At 40.4% G+C, this 24,201-nt stretch overlaps 3 protein-coding genes across 12 annotated transcripts in view; 1 reads left to right on the top strand and 2 right to left on the bottom strand.

The window, feature by feature from the left end:
• Positions 1 to 6,270, bottom strand: part of mark3a (MAP/microtubule affinity-regulating kinase 3a) — a 43,291-nt gene extending 37,021 nt beyond the window's left edge. For 7 of the 8 annotated variants that reach the window (XM_037694935.1, XM_037694938.1, XM_037694940.1 and 4 more), the window contains exons 1-3: positions 5,693 to 6,270; positions 814 to 999; positions 397 to 450 (exon numbers count right to left, since the gene is read on the bottom strand). In XM_037694935.1, coding sequence (XP_037550863.1) covers positions 397 to 450; positions 814 to 999; positions 5,693 to 5,743 — 291 coding nt within the window. In that variant the 5' untranslated portion in view covers positions 5,744 to 6,270. Of the gene's footprint in view, positions 1 to 396; positions 451 to 813; positions 1,000 to 3,800; positions 3,886 to 5,692 lie in introns of those variants that run through there. The other variant, XM_037694936.1, reaches the window with a different exon arrangement.
• Positions 6,271 to 7,089: 819 nt separating this feature from the next.
• On the bottom strand, positions 7,090 to 13,432 carry eif5 (eukaryotic translation initiation factor 5). 2 transcript variants are annotated; one of them, XM_037694564.1, is made up of 12 exons: positions 13,369 to 13,432; positions 12,609 to 12,705; positions 10,848 to 11,127; positions 10,671 to 10,752; positions 9,629 to 9,801; positions 9,348 to 9,459; positions 9,137 to 9,267; positions 8,573 to 8,734; positions 8,338 to 8,499; positions 8,061 to 8,225; positions 7,653 to 7,796; positions 7,090 to 7,439 (listed from the first exon to the last, which is right to left on the bottom strand). In XM_037694564.1, exons 3-12 carry the CDS (start codon positions 10,917 to 10,919, stop codon positions 7,350 to 7,352), a joined length of 1,293 nt encoding a protein of 430 aa, XP_037550492.1. In that variant the 5' UTR covers positions 10,920 to 11,127; positions 12,609 to 12,705; positions 13,369 to 13,432; the 3' UTR covers positions 7,090 to 7,349. The 2 variants fall into 2 exon arrangements, with proteins under 2 accessions (XP_037550492.1, XP_037550491.1); XM_037694563.1 differs by having other exon boundaries at positions 12,609 to 12,824; positions 13,369 to 13,422.
• A 283-nt stretch (positions 13,433 to 13,715) lies between these two features.
• Positions 13,716 to 18,755, top strand: vps29 (VPS29 retromer complex component). 2 transcript variants are annotated; one of them, XM_037695450.1, is made up of 5 exons: positions 13,716 to 13,766; positions 14,653 to 14,664; positions 16,682 to 16,873; positions 17,877 to 18,112; positions 18,346 to 18,755. In XM_037695450.1, the coding sequence occupies exons 1-5, from the start codon at positions 13,764 to 13,766 to the stop codon at positions 18,461 to 18,463; spliced, it is 561 nt and encodes a 186-aa protein (XP_037551378.1). In that variant the 5' UTR covers positions 13,716 to 13,763; the 3' UTR covers positions 18,464 to 18,755. The 2 variants fall into 2 exon arrangements, with proteins under 2 accessions (XP_037551378.1, XP_037551379.1); XM_037695451.1 differs by lacking the exon at positions 14,653 to 14,664.
• The last annotated feature ends 5,446 nt before the right edge of the window (positions 18,756 to 24,201 follow it).

The following is a 24,201-nucleotide window of genomic DNA, read 5'->3' as shown; positions in this document are numbered from 1 at the left end:
TAGCATTTTGAGACATTAAGCTAGCATTTTGAGACATTAAGCTAGCACTTTGAGACATTTAGCTAGAATTTTGAGTCATTTAGCTAGAATTTTGAGACATTTAGTTAGTCTTCTGACACTTTAGTACAATTTAGCATTTAGCCTCTGCTCTACCTTTTAACAGCTCAGTTTTGACTTTTCCAGCTAATTTCGGCAGCCATTCAGCTTCTGTAGCGTTTAATATTTTAAATGCGTTTGGGATTTCAGAGATTGATCAGATTTTTCAGGTAAATAAAAAAAAAGTCAACTTTAAGCTGAATCAGCTCCATGAACCAGAGAATAAAATCGGACAGAAACAGAAGAAAGTGGGTCTTTGGTGGGAGTGTGTGTGTGTGTGTGTGGGGGGGGGGGTGTTACCTTCTGGAGGCTGTTGGGGTTCAGCTGCGTCTTGTCGATTATTTTAATCGCCACCTGAAGAGAGAAGTATGATAGAATCTGAGCATGAAGAGGAAAACACGGCTAAAACCAAACGCCAGAGCTCAGAGACTTGGATCAAATCAGTTTTTACAGAAGGGGGGTGGGGGGGGTAAAGAAACGTGACCAAATCTTGACTGTTCTGTTTATCAATTCAGAACAACTCAAGCACCAGGTCGAAGGTCAGGAGGTTCAGAGCCTGATCAGAAGATCAGAAATGTTTGTTAGAACTGATAAGTTCTCCTCCTGCCTGATGTTTCTAAAAGCACACAGATGTTTTCAGCTCAGATAAGTTTTTAGTCCATTTATCTTCAGTTTATTTATTATGGTTTCAAGTTAAAACTGTAAAAACCGTCTCACCTCTCTGCCGGTGAGGATGTGCCGTGCCAGCTTGACTTTGGCGAAGTTGCCTTTGCCGATGGTCTTGAGCAGCCGGTAGTTTCCGACGTGGGGCTGCTGCGGCTCATCTGAGCCGCGGGTTCGCACGCCGGTGCGGGCGGAGCGCGTGCCGCTGAGCTCCTGGCGCCCGTTGCTGTGAGACGTGTGCTGCGGAGACAACAGACCCATTAGACCAGAAACGAATGGATCAAACAGGAAAAACAATGCATGTAGCGTTATGGCAAACGAACCGGTGTTTTCGGTAATGGGAGGCATCATTTCCGTTTTGAACAATAAATCGGTGACCTTTGCTTTACTGCAGCAATTAAAGAGCAGAAAACTCAACACTGCTGTTCTTAGAGGTGATTACAGGCCATCTGTGAACCATCAGAAGCGTCCTCTGATTACTACAGAACCACACAGACATGGGTTATTTGTTTGTTTGTTGTTTAATACAGTTAAATCAGTTTAAATCTACGTTCACATTTAGTGACCAGAGAAATCAAACAGCTGACTTTAAGCATCTTTCAGCCCCAGAGTCTCTGAAAGCTCCCACAGCAACAAGCTGTGTTTTATCTGACGTACACCAAATGCTCCAAATACAAGAAATAAATAGACTTTAAATAAATATGGACAAGGAAAAACAATGACCGTTGTGCTAACATTTAACCGACATGCTGAATAAATGTTCTGCCCCACACACACACACACACACACACACACACACACTTAGATATTGTTTTGTAAAAATCAACAAATGAATAAATGGGTTAATAAGTGGCTCCAGCTCGGTCAGATTTACAAATATCGAGATGAAATACGGCGTGGTAGTAGCTGAGAGTTGTGAGATCTGTGTTGAAGCTGCAGACGAAATGCATTCCTTGAATTAAAGCTACTTTCATTAGTCCCAGGATTGATGAGTAAAACTAAAGCCCGTGGACTGTCTGGACTCCTGTCCTGGGATCCAACTCAGGAGCAGATGTTTTTTAACAGATGTTTTTTACTTGGACGTAAGTTTTACGAGCTGTCCTGCCCACCGAGGGACGCCTGTCCCCTCAGAGGACGAGAGCTCTGCAGGACGTGTCTTTTCTTTAAAAAAGTGGCAGCAAAGATCAGAGTCGAACTGTAAGCAGGAGAAAAATATGTTTTAAAATGAAATACTGTCAACGTGTTAATTATTTACGTCTCTGGGAGCACGGGGACACAAACTCCTGGTGATTTCCTGATTCCTTTCCTTGTTTGTTTAAAGAGAAAGTTTAAAAATCCACAGAGTCGCCGCCCATCAGGCTGAAGTGAGAACTGCAGACAAACGCTGCGGTGCCTCTGACCCCAAAACTGTCTGAACGGTGAAGACCTAACTAAACATTTCCCACCTTCAGACCGAACCCCTGCAGCCGTTCTGTTGACGAGCTCGGCCTGTAACGGACCAGGTCCGATCGGTGGGCCGGGCCTCTTCACTTCGCCGACAGTAGAAGAACAGCTCACTGATCGGATCGTGACATTTTTCAGGGAATAAACAGCGATGCGTCCATGTGCTGTTGAACTGACGTGATGGAACAAAAGCACCGGGGGCGCGTTGGTCTGCTTTAATGGAAAGATGAGCTGGTCTGGATTAAAGTTAACGGGTCAGTCAATACCATCAGTCTGACACCGTCATAATTCTGGTCCAAACAGCTGAGCAGACTTGAGCAGAGAAATCACAGTTTAAACACGGTGCTTTGTTTTTATTTGTTGCAAAATGATTCAAAATGATCATTTTCACGACATGATTAAACTCAAAGTGAAGGTTTTGACACATTTGTCAATTTTGTCAGATTTCCTGTATTTTTTTGGTGCTAAAATGTAAAATAAATGTTTCTGCAGCGATGGGATAACATCAAACTGGACCGCAAACAACAACAACAAGGAACAAACCTTTAAAAACAGTATTTTTTTTATTAGTTCGTGGCTTTAATAGAAAATATTCAAGACTTCTTCTACATGAAATGTTTAAAGAGCCTGTGCTGTTTTTAGTAAAATGAAAAAACAACAGGCTGCCTCGTGACTGAAGGGTAACTGACCGAAAGAATACAATTAATGACTGCTCTGCAGCCACAGAAACATTTACCACATAAAGTAATATGTTATTAATGTTATCGTTCCAAAAATGTTTGCATGTTTATTACAAAATGTTGAGGGCACAGCCACTTGAAGACCTACAGGCAGAATTTAAAGCATCAAAAGGTTCGACTGAACTGAAACTATTTGTTTAAATTTGTCAATATTCCTCTTTAGTTTAAAGATATTTACTTATTTATTGGACTTTTATTTATCCACCACGTGATTTGACACTTTTGCTGGAAACAAAAAGCGGTTACATTAACAATCATGACAAACACATTTCTTTTTAAATCATTGTGATTATACTGATCCAAATACTTATTTATTCTATAGTCAAGCAGTGTGGGCCTGTGTCCTAACAACTAGAAACCCAAAGTGACAGAAACTAACACCCCCACCCGGTTTTACCCACCCTGCTGACAGGGACTGGGATGAAGTTGAAGACAAAACTTGTTGTTTATAAAAGCTAGACGAACAAACAACACCGTCTCAACGTTCAAAAAGCTCGACGAAATCTGAAAAATGTTGCAGATGCAAACATTAAAGTGAGCAGAAAGAACATCCGAAGCTTTTTTTGAAACCGTAAACCACAATAAGGTGCTTTGTCCCTCAGCCGAGCAGAACTTTAAGTCACCAGGAGTATTTTTACAGCGTTAGCAGCGCAGATAAAAATATCAGCTGGGATAAGGTCACTGTTAAACACTGCAGGAAGGGAAAACCGCCTGCGGGGAACACTGGGGTGCAGGTCAGATCCAATAATCCTGCAGAACACAGAAAGCCAGGTTCTGACGGCTTCCTGGGAGGACTAATAAAAACAAAAGGACACTTCCTAGTGAGACGTGTTTGGTTCGTGTCTGGGGTTTACTCACAAAGCTGCGGTGTCTCCTGGCTGCCTGAGAGCCCGTCATGATCCACCGATGGAGCCCACAGAGAGTCCCACAACACCAGATTTACCCCCCCAACCCTGAAGAGCACACACTGATCCCAGTCAAGCCCGCTGAAGGCAAACGCACCCGAGCCGGAAACCAAAATCACGGTCTCCTTTCAAAAATAAAAGGCTTTCACTCAAAACCAGGAACAGAAAGTCCCACTTTTCATTTTATGACCCTAATGCACCCCCATTAGCAGAAAAATAACAATAAATGTAAAATATCAAAATGAACAGCTTAATTCCTGCAGATCTGCTCAGGATAAAACAACTGAGCAAGCTGTGATTATTTAAATTTTAATTACTAACCATTAACAACAGCTAAAGATGAATCCCCCCATAGGATCGATAACATTTCTCCACATCTCATCAGCCTAGGCGGTCTGTCCAACAAGTAAAAATGGTTCCGTTATCTCCACCTGCTTTCCTGACGGGTCATGAGACCAGTCGGATCACATGCAGACGTTTGGTGTTTGCACTTCCACAGAAGTGGCGGCACAAGAAAGAGAATGATGAATGTGGGGCACAAAATACCACAGAGCTGAATTTAAACATGCAGCCGACGCTGATTTCAATAAGTGATCAAACATCTTCAAAATACAACAATAAATCTAAACCTTTTCTACTCTCTCTCTATTTCTATCCAGAACTATGGTGAAGATAAAGGGACGGGTGCAGGAAGTGCTGATGTGGATTTTGCACTGTACGGTGTCCAAAACAAACCTTAAGACAACATAAAATGACTTGAAACCTTGCAAAAACATAAAAATTGCTTCAATAAAACATGTAGGCAACTTGCTCTGCTAAAATATAACTTTAATTAATTATCTGGAAATGTATCTTATCTAATATATTTAGTTCTAACCATAAGATTTAAAAGGTGAAAATGTATTTTAGAAAAGAATAGTAGAAAAAAAACTTTACTGAGTGGATGCTGGTCAGGAAAAAAAGATCATAAAAATATTTTTAATATTAAAAAATGACCTAACTGTGTCAACTGAACAGTTCCAGTCCTTATAAAAAATTGTTAAAAATTCTCAAAATATTTATAATACACCACTTTAAGTTATAACTAGACACCTATCAAAAGAAAACATCCAGAACTTTTTAAGACTAAATAAGTCTAATCACTTATATTGGTTTTAATTTTGGTCATAATTTAAATTTTATTTCCAAAAAAGACAAAATAATATTATAATTAATAAAAATCCATAAATATAACCATATATTTTATATCTTCATCATTGTGTAATAATTTTATCAGCCATGCAGCAAACTGAAAATAAACTTTTTTTTTTTTTACTTTATTTGTTTAAATTGACATATGAAAAAACTTAACACCTTGGGTTTAATTTTGAAAATCCAGACCGGAAGCACACGTGATTGCATTAACTACACAGATTTCAGACTGTCAATAGAGGGTGGGACTAAAAGAAAAATAGGAAACTCGTATCTAGAAGCTGATTGGATGAAACGTTCAAGTGACAGCTGGGAAAGCCAATCACTACCCAGAAATGAACTCCCTGTTGCCTGCCAGAAGCAGCAGGTAAAGTCCTGTAGTTTTGTCCGTAGCTGGGCCTCAAAATGTTGAATGGAGTCACAATAAAGAAAAATATAAACATTATCTCTTGAGAATTCAACTACCAACTGAAAAAAAAAATCAAATACGGGCGTATTACCACGTTGTTTACAATTTAAACAAGTGAAAGCTCCATCATGCATGAACGTTAGCTGTCATACAAAAAAGCAACGAAACGCTTCAAGCTAGTATCGTTATTAAATGTTATTTCACAGCAACGACCAAACAAAAACTAAATGGCTGTTTCTACTCACACTCTCCGTCTGCTTCTCGTTGACTGTCGGTAAAGGAGTTTTTGTTGACATCTTTTATTCGGCCTCCCTTCAGCAGTCCTTGTTTTTACTGGGCCAGCCGGAAAAAAGTTATTTCTTGGCTTTGCAGCTGTGTGGGAAAAAACAGCCTGAGCATGGGTCGTGACACTCTCCGAACCAGACCGGACGTGTTGAGACAAACAGCTGAGATGATCCGAAACATGTAAAAACTCAGCAGAGTGTAAAAACACCGTTTTCAGTTTTTATGTGGCGCGTCCATGTCCTGTTTTTGACCTGAAAGGACGAAATTAAATCAGTGTCCGTTTGTCTGTGAGTCCGTGAAGGGGCCGCCGCTCGTCAAAAATCGCGACAGTTGTTTTTAGTTTTTTAATCTTTACTCCCAAAATGAATCCGTTTATCCTCAGTTGTTGATTTTTTTAGTGGGGTTCAAAAAGTCTAGGAGACACAGACACCCGGGCTCGATTGCTTCCATCTCCAGCGGCCCAAAGTGAAGCGGTTCTGGTCTGTTTTAGGTGGGACCAAAATGGCTCCTGAGCGGCGGGGCGGGATTAGGATGCGTTCATGGACCACCCACGTGCTCGGACATACGCAATGCATAATTTCTTTCCCATTTCAACTATTTTGTGCCGAATATCTCGAAAATCACAACTTATATTTGTAAAAAGCTTTAGAAAAATCCTAAAGAACATTAAATTTTAATGCAAATTAATTATTTTATATTTTTAGCAAATTACGTAGCATTTTATTGGATTAAAATCTTCTGTAGCACAAAAACTCACGTTTAATACAATTTGATTACAACTGGTGCTTTAACAAAAATATAATTTTCAGTAATTCTATGAACAGTATTCCGTATCCCTCTTGTCAAAACGTTATAACGGTTTTCAACACAATCATGTCCGACAGTCCTTGAAAGCGGCTTCCCAGACGGAAGAGGGGAGGAAATGTTCCAGTTCCACTAGAGTCCGGTCCAGCTGGACCAGCCACAACCATATACATGTATACGTATTCATGTCCATGTCCAGAACCCCATTTAACAAAAGAAACAGGGACCTGAATCAGTTTATTCTGATTTATACCTTAAACTGTTCTAAACAATTACCGTAGACAAAATGGAAATGGAGCTACAATAGTTGTGTATTTATAAAAATATATATTTTTTTTACATTTAATTATTTTAGAAAATGTATTGTTGGATAATCAAGAAAAACTTATTCCTATCTCATTTTCAAAAATTGAAAAAAATCACAAGTATTGTTCTAATTTCAGTACTCTTCAAAATGTCTGAACTATAATTTCTCAATTATAAAAAAATCACACTGAAGATTCACATGAGGTGGATAGCAAAACATTTTTATTCACTGGAAAATACAAGGACCTCAAAAAAAAAAAAAGAAAGAAAGAAAAGGGAAGAAAGTGCAGTCAAAAAGATCCAAAACAGCCATGATTAAAACCCCCAGAGCAAAGTCCCCTGAACACATCTCAACTAGAACAGAGCTACTGCGCAGCGAGGAAAGCAGTGGAATACGTCAGCCATGAAGCGGGAGGAGGAAGGGAAGTCAAAGAGGGGAAAAAGCCGTATTTGAGCATCATGAGTCAAAACCACAACACACGAGGAAAACAGCAGTGTCCACATCTGTCAGATGGCGTCGATGTCGATGTCCTCCTCTTCCTTCTCCGGCTTCACAGTCTCCACCTTGAGCTCGCGGGCGGAGGTCGAGTACACCACCTGAAGACAACAAACAGGCGTTACTGGCCGTTTAGCCTGCAGATCAAACATCCAGGATGTTTGTTTTCTTTCCAACAATCAATCTACAAAGAGTTGCACATAAAAACAAAACAACGGTCACGTGACTCCAGACAGCCGCCCAACATCAGTGGTTACATTTATGATAAAACCTTCGCCTGCAGGAAGTTCAAAGCAAAAACAGAAAACCCGAACCTCGACATTCTCATCGTCTTCCTCCTCCTCTTCCTCCTCGCTGCCCTCGCTCTCCTCCTCCGCCTCCTTCAGCCATTTGACAAAAGGAGCTGCTTTGGCGTGGATCTCCTTGGCGAGCTCCTTGGAGACGTACTTCTTAGAAACCTGACGGATCACAAGAAAAAAATGAGCACGTTGTGACTTATATTTTACCTACTTTGGCTTTTAGCTAATGTTTGGCTAGCTTTAGCCTTTGGCTGAGCTTCTGTAACACTCAGAACTCACCCTGTACTCCTCAGGTGTCAATTTCTAACCATTAGGATTTCTTAGATGAAAACCGATTAGATAAACCCTTCCTTCAGATTCTCCAGCAGCTCTCAGACACCTGAAGTGGCTGAAATAAACACGTAGCTACAGCCGAACACCCACCCTCTCTGCCCAGGCGAAGATGACGTCCTCCTCCAGCAGATCGGCGTCGTACATATCTTTCAGGATGATGGCGACGCGCGGCAGCAGCTGGACCTGATGGAGCTTCACCACGCACTCAAAACCTCCCAGCAGATACTTTTGGGCCTTTTTGTTGTTGTGGCAGAACTGTGGGAGCAGAGCAGTCATTTGGGGCGTGTTAAAGCGGATTATGCTCATGTTCTAGTTTTTAGCCTTTTACGCTTCGTTGCGGCTGTTCCGAGTTGCCATAGCAACGTACCCGCAGGAAGTGTCGTTTGTACTTCTTGAGCTGGTCGCGGATGTTCTCGTTGAAGAGGAGCTCGCTGAGGATGAGGGGTCCCATGGCTTTCACGTCCAGACGCTCGGCCTCCGCCAAGATCTCCTTGTCAGCCGCGTCGATGGTTCCGCTCTCCTTCTTGTGCTGATTTTAAAAACAAACCGGTTTTTAACGTTTAGTCGTTCATCGGGCTGAAGTCTGACCGCCAGCGCCTCACCTTCACGAAGCTGTAGAACAGGTTGACCCTCTCCTCCAGGGGTTTCTCCAGGTCGTCGCTCAGAGTCAGATTCTTGGCGTGGTCGCTGATCTCCTCCATCCGACGCCTCTGCGCCTCCTCCGTCGTCTCCTCTGCCCAGTCCTCGTCGTCGTCGTCTCTGTCCTTCAGTCCAGGAGGACAAACACAATCAGAGTCCAGACAGAACGAGCTTCAAACAAGTTTCAAGATTTTACTTTGGAGTCTGGGCTGCACTAAATCACAGGCCATGCCTTCATGATCTACATACTAATATTTATAGACATACAAATATATAATAAATAAATATAAATATAGAATAGATATATTTTAATGTATTTAGCAGGCGCTGTTACACAGATAGTGAGTCCCCCACCCCATTCAGAAGGAGAGAGACAGAAATTACCACAAAACTATAAAAGATGTGCTGCTAAAATTTAAATATTATAAATGTAAGCAATAAAAATAATTATCTGTTGGCGTTTTAAGAACTGGTCTGGGTCCAGGTAAGATCCATCTGGGTCTGGGTCACGGTGAACAGAAACGTACCACAGCTTCAGGAGCATCAACGCTGTCCTGGTTTCCAGCTTCGCCGCTTCCAGAACCGTTCTCCTTGTCCTTCTTGCGGTTCTTCTTCTCCTTCTCTTTCTTTGCGGATGCAGATCCGCTCTCGGTGCTCTCTGTGGTCGGAGAGGCAGACCTGTCATTTTGAAACTGAACCCAGGTACGACCGACATGATAGAAAAGAGAAGAACCTCACCGGGCGGGTTTTTGAGGATGAACGTGCACAGTTTGTGTCTGGTGTCGAGCATGCCGCGGTTTCCACAGGCCTTACAGGAAGTGCCGATAGTTTGCTTCTTGGGATTGACATGCTGCAAGGACAAATTAAAATAAATCAACTCTGTCCAGTTTTGGCCTAGCAGAGTCTGGAAACTTTGCTAGCTTCTTTATACGTTAACTCGTTAACAAATATCTTAATTTAGTTCAATAAAACAGCCTTTTGGTGATTTTCTGACCGTCTGTAATTGGTTCAAAGTTTACCAGGTCAGTTTCAGGGTTGTCACACTCGGTACACAGCACAAATTTTCTGATGAACCCATCAAGCATGTCCTGCAGCTTGTTCGCCTCGTGGGATCCGTTGACGATGTAACGATCGTTTTTGGCATCAAACTGGGTCTGAGCGCCGAGTTCACAACCGAAAAACTTGGTCGGGTCTGCGGAGGAGCAGAGTGAAGACAAATGATGCACAGGGTCGGATCAGAAACATGCAGACTGAAGGCCACAGGGTTTAAAACAGCTTTATCTAAATTAGGATTCTAAATGCCTGAACCACGAGATGATTTGGGTCAAGAGACGGAGCAGAAAGTTTCTGATCATGTGTCTGTCAGCAAAATATTTTTTTTCATTTACCCTTTATTTTTTATCCAGGTAGTCTCATTGAGCCACAAGAACTCATTTTCAAGAGAGACCTGTTTAGGGAGCAGATGGTGGGGGTTGGGGGACTTGCTCAGGGGTCCAGAGTGGGGCGAATGAGGGTGGAGGCAGGTCTAGGTGTTCCACCTTTTCCACCCACATTTTGAACCTGCGACTTTCTGATCACAAGCCCATCTTCTAACCTCTGCGCCACCACTCCCACTGTCAGCAAAACATTTCCTGAACCTGTAGACTGGTATTAGTGAGAAGTTCAGGAAGTAATCAGTGAAGAGTTTCTAAAAGTTCCAGTAAATTTAAAGACTGAAAAGATTCAAAATCCACAGGCAATATGAAAATATAGAGTTATACAATTTATTTTAAAGCAGCAAAGTTTATTGCCTCCAATTCAACTTCTGTTCAAATTGTGAAGTCCCATCCTGGCCTGAGAGGACTACTTGCATGTTTCTGTGCTTTGACACACCTGATTTTAATGACTTAACGAGTATCTGCTGAAGATCAGGGTGGTAGAAGTTTGATCAAAATAGACAATGCTGTCGTTTCTCGACCGAAGATGGTCTCGGTCCAAAACCACTGAAGTGTGAGTGTTTTATAAAGCTTTAAACTGAACCGTGATGCTGATGACAGGACCGCCCGCTCGTGTCGTACTCACATGTTGGAGGCCTGTTCAGAGCCTTTGCAACATCAACCATGTTGACAATGACCGTCTTGATTCCATTCCCTTTGCCTTCAACCTAAATGAAGAACAAACGTTTAATTCAGCGAGTCAGTTTCTCTCAGCTCGGACGTTTTAAACATCGCAGGAAGTGCGAGCGGCGCACGCCGTTACCTTGGCGATCAGACGGGGCATCTTGTAGCGGTAGAACTGGTCTGACACGCTGCGGTTGACGTTGACAGACATTTTGGCTGGATATTGGAACTATCAGCAAGATAAGAGGATCTTGGTTGGGGATTTTTCGGGATCTTCTGTCTGGAAAAGAGGGGATGACATAAACGACTGCAAGCGTGCTCGGTCTCTGACATGAAAAACGTCGTGCCGCGGTGGCCGCAAGCTCCTTGCTTGAAGGCTAGATTTCTACCACACAGGTTCCAACGGCTGCGCAACAGCTCTGAAAGAAAGCAGGAGAGGAAGGAACATCAGTACTTCATCAATACAGCTAATGGACAACAAGTCTGTCAGTACTGACACGACTTTCAAAATGTGACTCATTCTTGAAGCAAAATGTTGCGTTGTTCAGCTTTATAACTAATCTTAATAACACTGAAGCTAACACTGAAGCTAACATTTAGTTTTAGGTTTAACATTCAGGTGGAATGAAAAATTTAATAGATTTTTTTTTACATTTGCCGTACAAAAAAAAAAAAAAAGGTTAAACTACAAAAACCACAAGGAAAAAGAACTTAATGTGACTAGTACAACTTAAACCCAGACGTTTGAGGCCAAAATGCAACACGACAGCTCCGACTGCAATATTTACACAGCAGCTGGGGAACGTTTCAGCAGATTATTGTTTAACTTTTTTACCCAAAGTTCATTCACACTTGATAGGGGAATTTTAATTTGTGGCAAAAGTTGTAAAAGAGCACAGAAGAAGCGTTCACCACTGAAGACAAAAGTTTTTAGAATTTAGAAGGTTTTTTTGGTAAATGTTTTTCACCTAAAAGCAGATAATTTAGCAATTTCAAACTTCAGCATCAGAATAAAAAGGATGGACTGATCAGTTCAGATCACTGAACTCAGAGCAGTCAATGGAGCCGATTAGAAAGGCCTTCATCGTCTTTACATTTCTTAGACATATCAACTGAAGTAGTTGTTTGTCTCCACTTGTCTGGGCTACCTCCGTCAGACGAGGTTTGGTCAGATAAAGCCGAGTCTGTGAGACGAAACAAGTTAGAAGATATGTTCTAAGGCTGAAGAGGTTTAAAAAAAAAAGTAATTTTTTTGGGGCAATCTTTAAGTAAAACACTAAGTCTCTTATTCCCTTTATGTTTATTCAAGCTGTAAAAAAACAAAAGTGAAAATCTAGATTTGGAATCTTCATTATGATTTGGAAGAAAATTATTAACTGAATAATCTATAAAATAGTTACAGCGGTGGCCGTAAATGGGTTTAGCATTGAAGCATTTGTACCAGATTTAAAAAGCTTAAACCAAAATCAGAAAAATAAAACCTGGTCACTTGTAGGGCGGCTCGGCCTCTGACCCCTCTGTGAGTCCACATTCACACAAACTGGCTCTGTGTGCGACTCTTTTGTCTTGATGCGAGGCCTCTGGCTTATTCTTTTTAAACAGGAGGCCCCGCAGCAGGCAAACGACTCCAGTTCTGATAACTCCAGTGCAAAACACCCGTTCTGAGGTGGTTAGTGTGGCCAGTGAGTTTTAAAAGCAATACAATTAATCGGTTTGTCTCAAGAGGTGCGTGGAGCTGTTTCCAAGAGGAGGCTGTTTGGTGCAGAGTGCGTCATTCAGCCACTGAACTCCAGAGAGGACAACAGCCTTCCTGGCTGCTCAGTATCTCACACCCCGTGTTCCTCCTGACGCTGAGCCTCTGACAAACTGCCACACAGCAGCTTTTCCATCTGCAACTCACCGTTTTCACAAAACAAAGACATAAACACAACGCTGATCGTCCAGTTGCCGCAGTGAACGGTGATCGATATCTGGAGGTATATCGATTACAGCGAGGTCTGTAAAACAAAAAAGAAAAAAAAAAAAGGGGTTCTCAGACACGGACAGGTCCAAAACACAGCAGGTGTGTCAGGAGACAGGAGAGCTTTCTGGAAAAGTCCTCTCGAGGTTTGTGAACCTTTGGGACACACACACAAAAAAAAAATACAACCAGTAGTTAAAACAAGAACTGCGGACCTGAAGACACGAAATATAGAACGGTCCCACAAGCTCAAAAATGGTGCCGAATCAAGTCTGAAGCGTAAAAATTTAGAAATAAGCGACTCGCTGCTTAAGTACTAATAACCTAAAAATGACGTAGTCGTAATCTGCGTAGAGCTGCCCACAAACTAACATGGATTCTTATTAAGGTATTCAACAGCTACCTTTTAAGAATCTTAAAACTTTAAAAGAAAAAACAACAACCCAAAGACCGGATCCAAATGAAAACTTACAGGTAGATTCAAATTACAAAGTCTCAAGATCTAATCCGAGGCCAAACGTGACGCCATGCTTCTGAAGCTAACACCGTTAGCCACACGCATTCGACGCATTCAGCAAAAGTAGTTCCATTAATAAATATTTAGCTAGCATCGGCTTTTCTACGGAAATACATTTTTCCCGTGAAACCCAATCCAGAATGTGCCGTAGCCAAAAGAAATGTGAAATTATTTATCACCTACCCCTCGAATGTTCTGCGCAACGCAGCTACTCTCGTCGTTTGACAAGCGTTAAACAAGCAGTTATAGCAAACCGAGCGACATCCGGTAACAGCTGCGGTTCAAAGTAAAAGCTCGCCTCGATCACCGATTCGCTTCTACGTGTGGAGAAGAAATTATACTTAAAACACTAAATCTATGTAGCACTTTATATTAATTAAATTAATTTTATAATATTATTTAACTTGAAAAAAAACTGATTTATAAATTATTTTCCCATTTAAGAAACGAAAAAAATTGCCAGTTTTTATTTTGAAAATAACTAAAAGGAAGCGGTGTTTCATTAAGGCCGAAGCTCTGACGTCGTACGTGCGCAGGCGCTTCCTCATCCTGGGCGTCCGCAAACAGCAGCAGAGAAGATGGTGAGTATGAAATGGCGAAAGACCCACCATTTCCCCTCACGAACAGCGTTTTGTTTCTTTTTTTCGTCGTTGGATGTTTTATTTAAAATAACGGTCTAAATAAAATGGCGGCTTCTTGCCTACAGGGCAAAAACAGCTTTAATCAAATCGGAACCGTGCTCGATTCTGACATGGATCAACCGTCACATGACAGCCCACAAAGCATTTAGTCCTAAAATAATCCATTTTTACTTTTATTTAATATTCTTTGTTTGCTATGTTTGTTTTTGAGCACTTGTTGTTGTTTTGATTCTTAAACGCGAGTTGTTAATGTTTTTAGTAGAGCAGTTAGCTAAAAAGGCCTAAACTACAGGAAACTATCATTAGAGGCTTTTAACTTCCGGTTACTTTATTGTTACAGTTTCCTAAGACAAATCAGCTAATTGGCAAATAAATTTGGTATTAAAGTACATTTATCACAGCTCATTTATTTATTCATTTATTTTTTGCACAACTTTTAGAGAGTTTGTTGAGTTCTGCAGAAAAGACACAAAGAGTGCAGTTTTTTCTGCATAATCTAATAATTTTAACTGAACTCCACTGAGTGTTTGATCATTCGTCTTATCATCACTAACCTGCCAGTAACAAGTGTCTCAGCCACATATTCATTAAAGTTTTGTTTGTTTTTAAGTGTTTAATTAATCTGTCCACCTAATCCTTTCACCTTTAATTTGTCCCAACTCTTTCTTCTTTGTTGTTGTTTTTTTGTTGTTGTATTTTTCATCCCAAATCTTTGATCATGTCCCGTCTCCCGTGTTCTTCACGTACACATGCCCCCCCCCCTTTCCTCCCATCTCACCCACCCGGTTTCGCCTCCCCCCTTCTGTATCTGTCTTCAACCAACCAGGCCGGTCATCGGGTAAGTGTTCCCGTTCTGTGCCAGATGATCCTTTCGCCTTCCGCTCTAACCCAGGATCGGGTTTGTGTATGACATCGCATTTAGCTGCTGCTGCTTCAGCTACTGCTCTGCCGTTTTCTAACGCAACCAGACAACTCCTCTTTGCACTCATTAAGAAACCTTTACAGTTAGATTCCAAATTAAACATTAGAAAGCCTAAAAGTTTCACCGTCATGGTAAAATCAAGTATTGAGGTTTTCTGTATCAGGACATAAAACATTATCTTTTGTGATGTATCAGCCAGGAGCTACTGATCCTCATCAGTGGGATCAGCTCTGATCTGGATCAGACGGGTGTTAACACTATGCCAAGGTGGAAAGACATCAGCAGTGACCTCGTTGAAGCATCTGTTGCTGCCCGTCAATCTGGAAAGGGTCAAACATCATTTGAAGTTAATTGTTCTACAGAGAGAACGATTATTCATGAGTATAAAGCATTTAATATGGCTGACGGTCTTCACAGCAGATTCACCCTGAAGGTTAGACCATGCAATGCTGAGAGAAATGAGCTCTCAGACTCTACAGGTCTCAGTTGGCAGGTAAAAGAACGTGATCTCTAAAAACAACATGGCAGCTCGACTTTGGTTTGGAAAGTTTCATCTGAAGAAACCACAAGTCCTCTGGGATCGAACCAGACCAGAAGACAGATGTTACCCAGAATGCACTGCAGCAAACTGCTCCTCCCAGCTGTCAGCACGGTGGTGGAGGTCTGATGGTTTGGGCTCCTGTCAGTCACAGGATAACTTTCACCATGCAGCCCATCCTCCATTTTATGTTAAATTAAGTTGAATCTGAATAACTAGTTTTAACTGAATTTTTCTTGTCAAAAAAAAAAAAAAATAGTTTGGATTTATTTATTTATTCATTCCAGTTTCTGAAACTTTTTGGACTAAAATAACTTAAGCTTTAGACGAATTTAAAACTAATTAAAGTTTCTACCAGAACAAAACACCCATCCGTCTTTTTTATCTGCTTTTCCAAACACAGAATTTCTGCTCAACAAGTTAAATCCTCGACTTTTATATTTTTACACAACAAATTCTCCCCTTTCTCCTTCACTAAGTTCTAGTTTCATGAAAGTAATAATTATTTTATATATTTTGCATAAATGTTGTTTAGATGTGTAGAATAGACATCATGTTCACTGAAGTCTTATGTTCTGATACCTAAAATCTTATCATTTGTTCATTTACTGCAGTTTTTACCATGAATTAATATTTTCTGAACTCTGCCTTGAAATAACGAGTCAGGTTAACATTAAGGTTTTTTTTTTTTTTTTTTTTTTTTTTACATTATATTTTGCAAGTGAAATAATTGTTTTAGTCTTCTTTGGTGATACTTCAAGCATAGTCTTGTAAAAGTTCAAGTTTTAAACACACTGTGTCTAAAAACGTTTGTCGTGTTTAAACCTTTGCCTGGTTCTGTGTGGGTTCAGATGCAGCAGCTGGAACTCGTATTTATGCTTAAATTCAACCTGTAAAGAAACTTTGTTCCTCATTAGACACAGAAAATACTAAAAAGAAATTCTGGTGTCATCTGTTTGTCAACTGGTGGAGTTCTGATGTGAAACAAGGGTTCCAGTTTTGTCTAAAAAGTGTTTTGTTGTTGTTGTTGATTACTTGTGTTGTGTGATGACAGTGGTTTCTCTTCTGTCGCTGAATGTCTGAAATCCAGCTGTGCAGATTTAGTTCTTTGTAAACTTTGGTCTATTTCATATTCTTTTATAAAAATGAACTTTTAAAAGCCAGTTTGAATTCAGACACTAATTTCTCTTCTGCTGGTTTGTTACTCTGAGCGTTTTTAACGAAGTCACTTTACCCCCTGAGCCAAAGAATCAGAGCTGGTTGGTGTTTCAGTGTGTGGTTTGGAAGTAATTAACCCAAACGAAGGTGCACGTTTGGTTCTGGTGGAGTCGAAGTTTAGTTCTGCTGCAGGATGGACCGCCTTGTGGGTGACTAACCTGTTTGTGTCGCCGTCAGTTGGTCCTGGTGTTGGGCGACCTGCACATCCCCCATCGGTGCAACACGCTGCCGGCTAAGTTCAAGAAGCTGCTGGTCCCGGGGAAGATCCAGCACATCCTCTGCACGGGGAACCTCTGCACCAAGGAGAGCTACGACTACCTGAAGACCCTCGCCGGGGACGTCCACATAGTTCGCGGAGACTTTGACGAGGTCTGTGGAAAAGCTAAATCCACTCTGACTGGTATCTAGGTGCTCACATGTTTTGGTCTGTCAGGCGGATAATTATTCAATGACCTGCGTTCTGTAGAAGCCTCATTAAACGCCCAGCGCCTTTCACGCCAGAGTTGTAGATCATCTCGTTTTGGTCAACCTTAAACAAACATTAGGCAGGATCTCCTGCAGTCAGTGCTTTGTTGGGGAGGACTCTCAGCTACTACCACACCAAGTTTCAGCTCCGTATCTGTAAATTTTACAGAGTTGTGGCTGTTTTTGTGCTGGTAAAAGGCTGATTAGCTGCGGCAGCCGACTTGAATCATGTGGATTCCAAAAGTGAATCATTTACAGAGTTTCATTAAAATCCATCCAACAGTTCTTGGGATATTTTGCTGACAGACAAAGGAACACCCATAGGTAAAAACCTTATCACCCGTCCTTCAGCTTGTTGGCAGCAGATGATAAATATAACAGATGGTGCATGAATCCTCAGGAAGCTACTTTAACCTGCTGTTGTAGCTATTTTGGTTGGTTGTCATGAATTGAACAATAAATAATCAGTAAACTGATTAAATAAGTAGTCTAATCAGTTTATAGCATACTAATCAACATTTAGCTCCCAGTAGCTGCACAAGTGTCAACTATAACGATTGTTGTGGTTGAACTCAATATCTCTTTGAAATCCCTTTAATCAATCGGCACCTTTATTCCTTAAACACAAACAAAAATGCAAATTGATCTTTTTGTTTTATTTTACATTTACACTGTGTGAAATGCAGCGCTGAACTGTAAAAAAAAAAAATAATTTGTCATAACTTTGATTCCAAGAAGGAGGCGGGGCATGTAGAAGAAGCAGGAAGTGGCGTCACTCTGCTCCGTTCAGTCACCAGAGCTAACCTTAATGTTTGCTGCAGGGCAGAAATGTTTAGTATTATTATTATTATTATTATCCCCAATGAAAACAGCAACCTCGCTGTGCTCGTTGCTTCTTCCTCCTCAGAACCTGAACTACCCGGAGCAGAAGGTGGTCACTGTGGGCCAGTTCAAGATCGGCCTGATCCACGGCCACCAGGTGATCCCGTGGGGCGACATGGCCAGCCTGGCGCTGCTGCAGAGACAGCTCAACGTAGATATCCTCATCTCCGGGCACACGCACAAGTTCGAGGCCTTCGAGAACGAAAACAAGTTCTACATCAACCCCGGTTCTGCCACCGGAGCCTACAATCCCCTGGAAAGGTGAACTTTTAAAGTTTTCAACGAGTACAAATATATTTTTCTTTAACAGCTGAGCTCAGGTGATTTAATACGAGTGAACAGAAAACCAACAAAACAAATTATGACAATAAACGCTGCTCGTGGAGTTAGAAATGTCCAGAAATGTTAGCAAATTTATTTTTATCTAAGCGGCTTTGGATTAAAGCCGTGTTTTGGGTTGATTAAATATTTCTTGTCCTCCTGTCTCCTTCCAGAAACATCATCCCCTCATTTGTATTAATGGACATCCAGGCGTCCACCGTGGTGACGTACGTCTATCAGCTGATCGGGGACGACGTCAAGGTGGAGAGAATCGAGTACAAGAAGTCCTGAAAGGTGTGAGGAGGAAGAGTTGAGGCTAGTGTCTTCATTCCTGTCCACCAGGGGGCAGCACCTCCCTGAGTCACACTAAAACTGACCTGCAACTCACCTCTGAAACACCTGTGTATTATATTGTTTATACAGTAGCTGCTTATAGCGTTAGAAAATTCAATATCAAATGTTTTGCTACTAAAACAAATATTTGGTGCCATTTTCTTTTCTTCCTCATGTCGTGTGCATGTGAACAACCGGCCTTTAGTCTCCTGTAGTCGTTCTTTTACTTCCACAATAAAACTTTATTTCAGTCCATGTGCTGCTTTGGTTTGTAACAAAAATGTTAATCTTGGTTTTCTTGCAGATAATATGTAGATTATTTTGGAGGGTTCTGAACCTGAGGTCCAACAGGATGGAGACTTAATTAACAGAATGTTAACTCCGTTTGTCCTCGTCCTGAAGGTTCATCTTCACTTCCAGTTAAAAACCTTGATACTTAAAAATAAATACTTAATTTCAGTTTAGCTTCAACTCCATCAACTCTTAAGTTTTTTTTTTTTTATAAAGCCCAAAGAATAATTTTCCTTTAATTCTAGAAAATTTTTTAAACTGTGCCTGTTAGAATATTAAACGAATATTTGTTATAAGTTTAAAGTCATATTCTGTGTAAAAGTTAAAAATATCTTACCTGCTGCAGATATCTCTTCTGTGTGGATGAATACCTTTATTCTGACAGAACCGATGAGCTAAAGGCTAGTCTGAACACAGATGAGACCAACCTGAACCTCTGCCATCTAAAAACGGCTTCACTGGATTTTTGTAGCAGTTTATGCTAACGCTAATCCAACATTGGTGCCACCAATGTAGAGCTGTCATTTCTAACCCGCACCCGACCTGAAAAAAAAAGTGCTGGATGGGTGAGCCAAGTCGTTGTCGGACTTTTGACTGCGTCTGCAGACGCGTACAGCTGACAATCCAATTTGGATCACCGGCCGCGCGCGGTCATTTGACTGCGTGCTGACTGGCCGGTTGAAAGAATCTGGAAAAAAAGTCCAGCTGGCTCACTGCCAGCGACCCACCTGAAGCTTAACTGGACTCAGCCACTGCGTCAGCGGACGTGCACGGCCGACGACCCAATTTGGATCATTAGACGCACGCGTCCGTCAACAGTTAATAACTAAATAACTATAATAGCTATAATAATCCGCTGACTCTTGCTAATACAGTCCCTCGCTACTTAGTGGTTCGTTTGTTGCAGACTCGCTCTATCGCGGTTTTTGAAAATAAGCTTGGACATGACACACAATTGATGGATGAGCCGCACGATCGGCATGGAATTTTTATTTAAAATAAATCATTTTAAATTATTTAGCACCTGCTGCACATTTGTGCAGTCCAGAGCTGCAGAAAAAGCTTTCTCCTGCAGCTGATCAGCTGTTCACCGTGCAGAGCAGAGAAGTGGGCGTGGCCACGAGCGCTTGCAACTAAATGATCACTTCAACTTAAAAAGCAGCAGGACGTTTCTGCCAGTAAAAGTGACAAATGTCTTCACTTCCTCCATGACCTGCCTGCAGAAAACAGATTTTATCAAATGTTATTTGACATCAGACACTAACGAGTTGAACTGATGAATAAATGAGACTGATTTTGACATAATTTCTGTTTAATTCCTTCCTTTTTTTAAGCAAACTGATAAAAATGGATTTAAATTCTGTCCTGATGAGACCAGCTCCCCTCAGGATCAGGATCAGGGACTTTTCATAGAACAATCGTTGGGATTTCCCACAATTAAAGAATATGTGAAAATGTGATTGAGTTTAAATCCTCGGTCTGATGGAACCAGCAGGAGCTTCAGGAGGATAAACAATGCTGTGATTCTATGGCAAGCCCTTTTAACATAAAATCAGATTCACCACGTTTACATTCCAGATATCTGAAACTGAGTTATGACTAGACATATTAGTTATTTGAGATATCTCTAATTACATTCTGACTAATAATGACGTCAGATTTCCCATCGAGTTGTATGGAGGCTTCAAGATATCCAACTGAATTTTGACTAGTCAAAAATACAGTTCTAGATATCTAAGTTAATTTAGACTAGTCATTATTTGCTTTCACGATCTCACTTTTAGTGCTAGTCATAATTACAATTAAAGATATCTTAAATTACATCATTATTCAAGATGTCTTAAATGTATTTGTAGATATCACAAATGAAGTTTTGACGAGTGCAAATTAAATTGTAGATATGTTGATCGCAAATAACGACTAGGCAAAACTAACAAAGATAACTGTACTTATGACTAGTCAAAATTCCTTTTAAGATATCTCAAAATGAATTCAAGATGTCTTGAATATTTTATCATGTAGACGGCTTTTCTATTTAAGATATCTTGAGTTGTTATTCTGAAAATACAGATATCTTAATAAAGCATGCTGATTAGTCAGAATGTAATTGTTCCTAGTCAAAATTCAATTTAAGATATCTAGAATGTAACTACAGATAGTCAGACTACTCGATTTTATGTTAAAAGGGCTTGCCACAGTGATCCAGCTCCCAGGGACAAGCTGGGACCAGTTCTGGACTGGGGGGGGGTGTTCCTATTGTTTTCATCTTTGACTGATAAAACGTCTGATTTCCAGGAAATCAGGTTCTCCAGAGGTGCTCGCCAAACATCACGCACGATTTTATGTCCTAAACTGTTGCAGATGTCTTCAATTTAAAGTCTGTGACAAAAACACAAATAAAATCAAGAAAATATGTTAAAAAATACAAAAATGTCTTCTTATAAAACATTATTACAAGTTAAAGCATTGTTGGTCTTTGTTGTGATATTATAGGAATTATTTTTGTTTCTCTTTTTATTTAATTTCACTTTTCCATTTCCACAATCACAAACATTTACACAGAACCAAACGAGGGAATCCCCGACTCCTTCTAGATAAAAAAAAAAAACAGAACAAAGGGACCTTTTTTAATTAAACTCATTCATCTATAAAACATAATCCCTCACTTTTACGTGTTTCAAGGCGCTTTGTTTACACAGAAATCAAAATGAAGACTAAAACTGGATCAGTTTCATTTTGCTACGAAGGTGATCATATCTGATTCTTCACATCGACACGCTGTGAACCTTAATCTGTAATCTATAAACTCCCGGTGAGGACAGATGAAAGTTTGGTTTGCAGAAGCAGCAGAGGACGGGTGAACTGCTCTTTATCTGTTCATAAACGAGAAACTGAAGCTGATTATTTCACTTTGATTTGACTGGTCTGGAGTTGTTTTTTTACACAGATTAACAATTAATACATGTTTGTGTGTTTTATACATGAAGTACTTTTCATGTAAACAGGTTGAACTGTGTTTTTATGTTCTGATACAGTAAACACAAGTAAACCAAAATAAAAAAAATAAACTTTTGGTGAACTGAATCTTATCTCACAGAAGTAAAAATTAATAAACTCAACAAAAATGGTTTAAAAATATTTAACTGATCATGTGTTTTTTTCTGAAGTTATATAAAAACATGTTTTATAGTTAGACATTAATCATTAGGTAGAATTACATAATACAGCCCAGTACAATCCTCGTACTTACCAAATAGCTTGCGAGTACCTGTAACATACCCAGTACTGGTACTTACCTGGTAGTACATAACCAGTTATGTACTACTAGGTAAGTACTCATTGTGGGCCAGTTACATACCTGATAAGTACCCAGAATGTACTTGTTTTTTTCTTGGTACCCAGAATGTACCAAGAAAAAAATTGTTAAGTACTCAGTATATTACAGGCTTAGTTACAAGTACATAGCAGGTGTGTACCCAAAAAGTACCTGGTACATAGCAGGTGTGTACCCAAAAAGTACCAGGTATGTAGCAGGTGTGTATCTAAAAAGTACCATGTAGATAGCAGGTGTGTACCCAAAAAGTACTAGGTACATAGCAGGTGTATATCTAAAAAGCACCATGTAGATCGCAGGTGTGTACCTAAGAAGTACCAGGTAGATAGCAGGTGTGTACCCCAAAAGTACTACGTACATAGCAGATGTGTACCCAAAAAGTACCAGATACATGTAGGTGTGTACCCCAAAAGTAACAGATACATAGCAGATCTCCTCCAGATTTTGAGCTGTTCTTCATCTCCGACTCCTGAGAAACCCGACAAAACGTCACTTCCAGCCTCCAGAACCAGGATCTACGTTCATCAGTCCAATGATCGGGTTTATCTGAACCTGAAATCAGATTATTTTAACAAAATAAAAGCTTAGAATTAACCTTTAGGTGCTCATTTTACCATCTGTTTGTTTACACAAAGCCGGATGATAAAAACACCAAAGATGGAGCTTCAGACCCTCCACACCTGATTTTAACACAAATATAAAAAAATTAAAAAAGGATTCGAGCAGACGACGACGTTCAACCACTTTATTGCACGATTCAACCGAAGTGAGATCCTGCTCAAGTGTTCTCAGCTCTGCAGAAACGAGGGGGAGAAAACAAAAAGCGTGAAGAAATTTTGTGATATTTACAAATAGATGCATTACTATGATCACTTATACATTATGTACACATTAGTCTCTGCTAGGACAGTAGTTAGAATAAAACCTTCAGCTCTACAGGAGTTACAGTGCTCACAAACTACATTCATCAACACAAAGTTAGCACGAAGAACGTTACAGAGGAACACACGTTCTGCTCACAGGGTCAAAAAAACAAAACGTGTATTTGTACACAACTCTGGGCTAAGGAGAATATTTGGATTTATTCTGAACGACCTCGTGACGTAGTGTCGATCCTTCCTGCTGCACAGAAACTCTTCTTTCTCAATGCTTTTATTAAAAAAATAAAACTGAACGCGTTTACAGACGGAGGCGATCAAACAAAATAAATAAAAAGTCTGGAGCATCATCTGTTGTTGCACGATGACGCTATGATTAAAAAATGTCCACTTTTGTCTCTAAATGTTACTCAGTTTCTCTGCAGAGCCAAAAATAAATCCCTCTCTGAAAATATACGCCACGAAGCAGTTTTGTTTCCTTCCAGCCACGAAGAATCTAAAAAAAAAAAAAAATCAATAACGTATAAAACTCGTGGTTTTAATTTGTTTTAAGTTTGTTCACTCATCGTATGAAGCTGGAAAAAAAAAGAGGCTAAATTTCTAAACATGCTGCTGGTCAGGAGTCTCCAGAACGTCTCGAAACATTCTCAATTTCTCTGCAGTCGCAAAGCTGAGCTTAAATGATCAAAAACATCACAAAACTAAATCTCATCTCAATTTTGTTGTAGACATCTCAAACTTGACTCAGTGTTGTTGTGGGTGTTCCAAATGCTTCTCAGTTTTGTTGCCAGTGTCTCAAATTTGTCTAAATTTTGTTGCAAGCTTTTCAAATGTGTCTGTTTTGCTGCAGGTGTCTCAAATCAGTTTTGTTGTGGATGTCCCAAACTTGTCTCAGTTTTGTTACAGGCGTCTCAAATTTATCAGTTTTGTTGCGGGCGTCTCAAACCCGTCTCAGTTTTGTTGCGGGCGTCTCAAACCTGTCTCAGTTTTGTTGGGGGCGTCTCAAACCTGTCTCAGTTTTGTTGGGGGCGTCTCAAACCTGTCTCAGTTTTGTTGTGGGCGCCTCAAATTTATCAGTTTTGTTGCGGGCGTCTCAAATGTATCAGTTTTGTTGCGGGTGTCTCAAACTCGTTTTAGTTTTGTTGTGGGCATCTCAAACCTGTCTCAGTTTTGTTGCGGGCATCTCAAATTTA

This window comes from Nematolebias whitei, chromosome 21, assembly GCF_014905685.2.
Source record: "Nematolebias whitei isolate Nwh7 chromosome 21, NemWhi1, whole genome shotgun sequence".
Classification (NCBI taxonomy): Eukaryota; Metazoa; Chordata; class Actinopteri; order Cyprinodontiformes; family Rivulidae; genus Nematolebias; species Nematolebias whitei.
This window is presented reverse-complemented; position numbering and strand designations above follow the sequence as displayed.

Coding starts and splice junctions, on each gene's coding strand:
- eif5 (XM_037694564.1), bottom strand. CDS start 10,919: ATGTCTGTCAACGTCAACCGCAGCGTGTCAGACCAGTTCTACCGCTAC. Junction 9,802..10,670: donor TCTGAACAGGCCTCCAACAT/GTGAGTACGACA, acceptor GCTCCTCCGCAG/ACCCGACCAAGTTTTTCGGT. Junction 7,440..7,652: donor AAGACGATGAGAATGTCGAG/GTTCGGGTTTTC, acceptor TGTTGTCTTCAG/GTGGTGTACTCGACCTCCGC.
- vps29 (XM_037695450.1), top strand. Junction 16,874..17,876: donor TTCGCGGAGACTTTGACGAG/GTCTGTGGAAAA, acceptor CTTCCTCCTCAG/AACCTGAACTACCCGGAGCA. Junction 18,113..18,345: donor GCCTACAATCCCCTGGAAAG/GTGAACTTTTAA, acceptor GTCTCCTTCCAG/AAACATCATCCCCTCATTTG.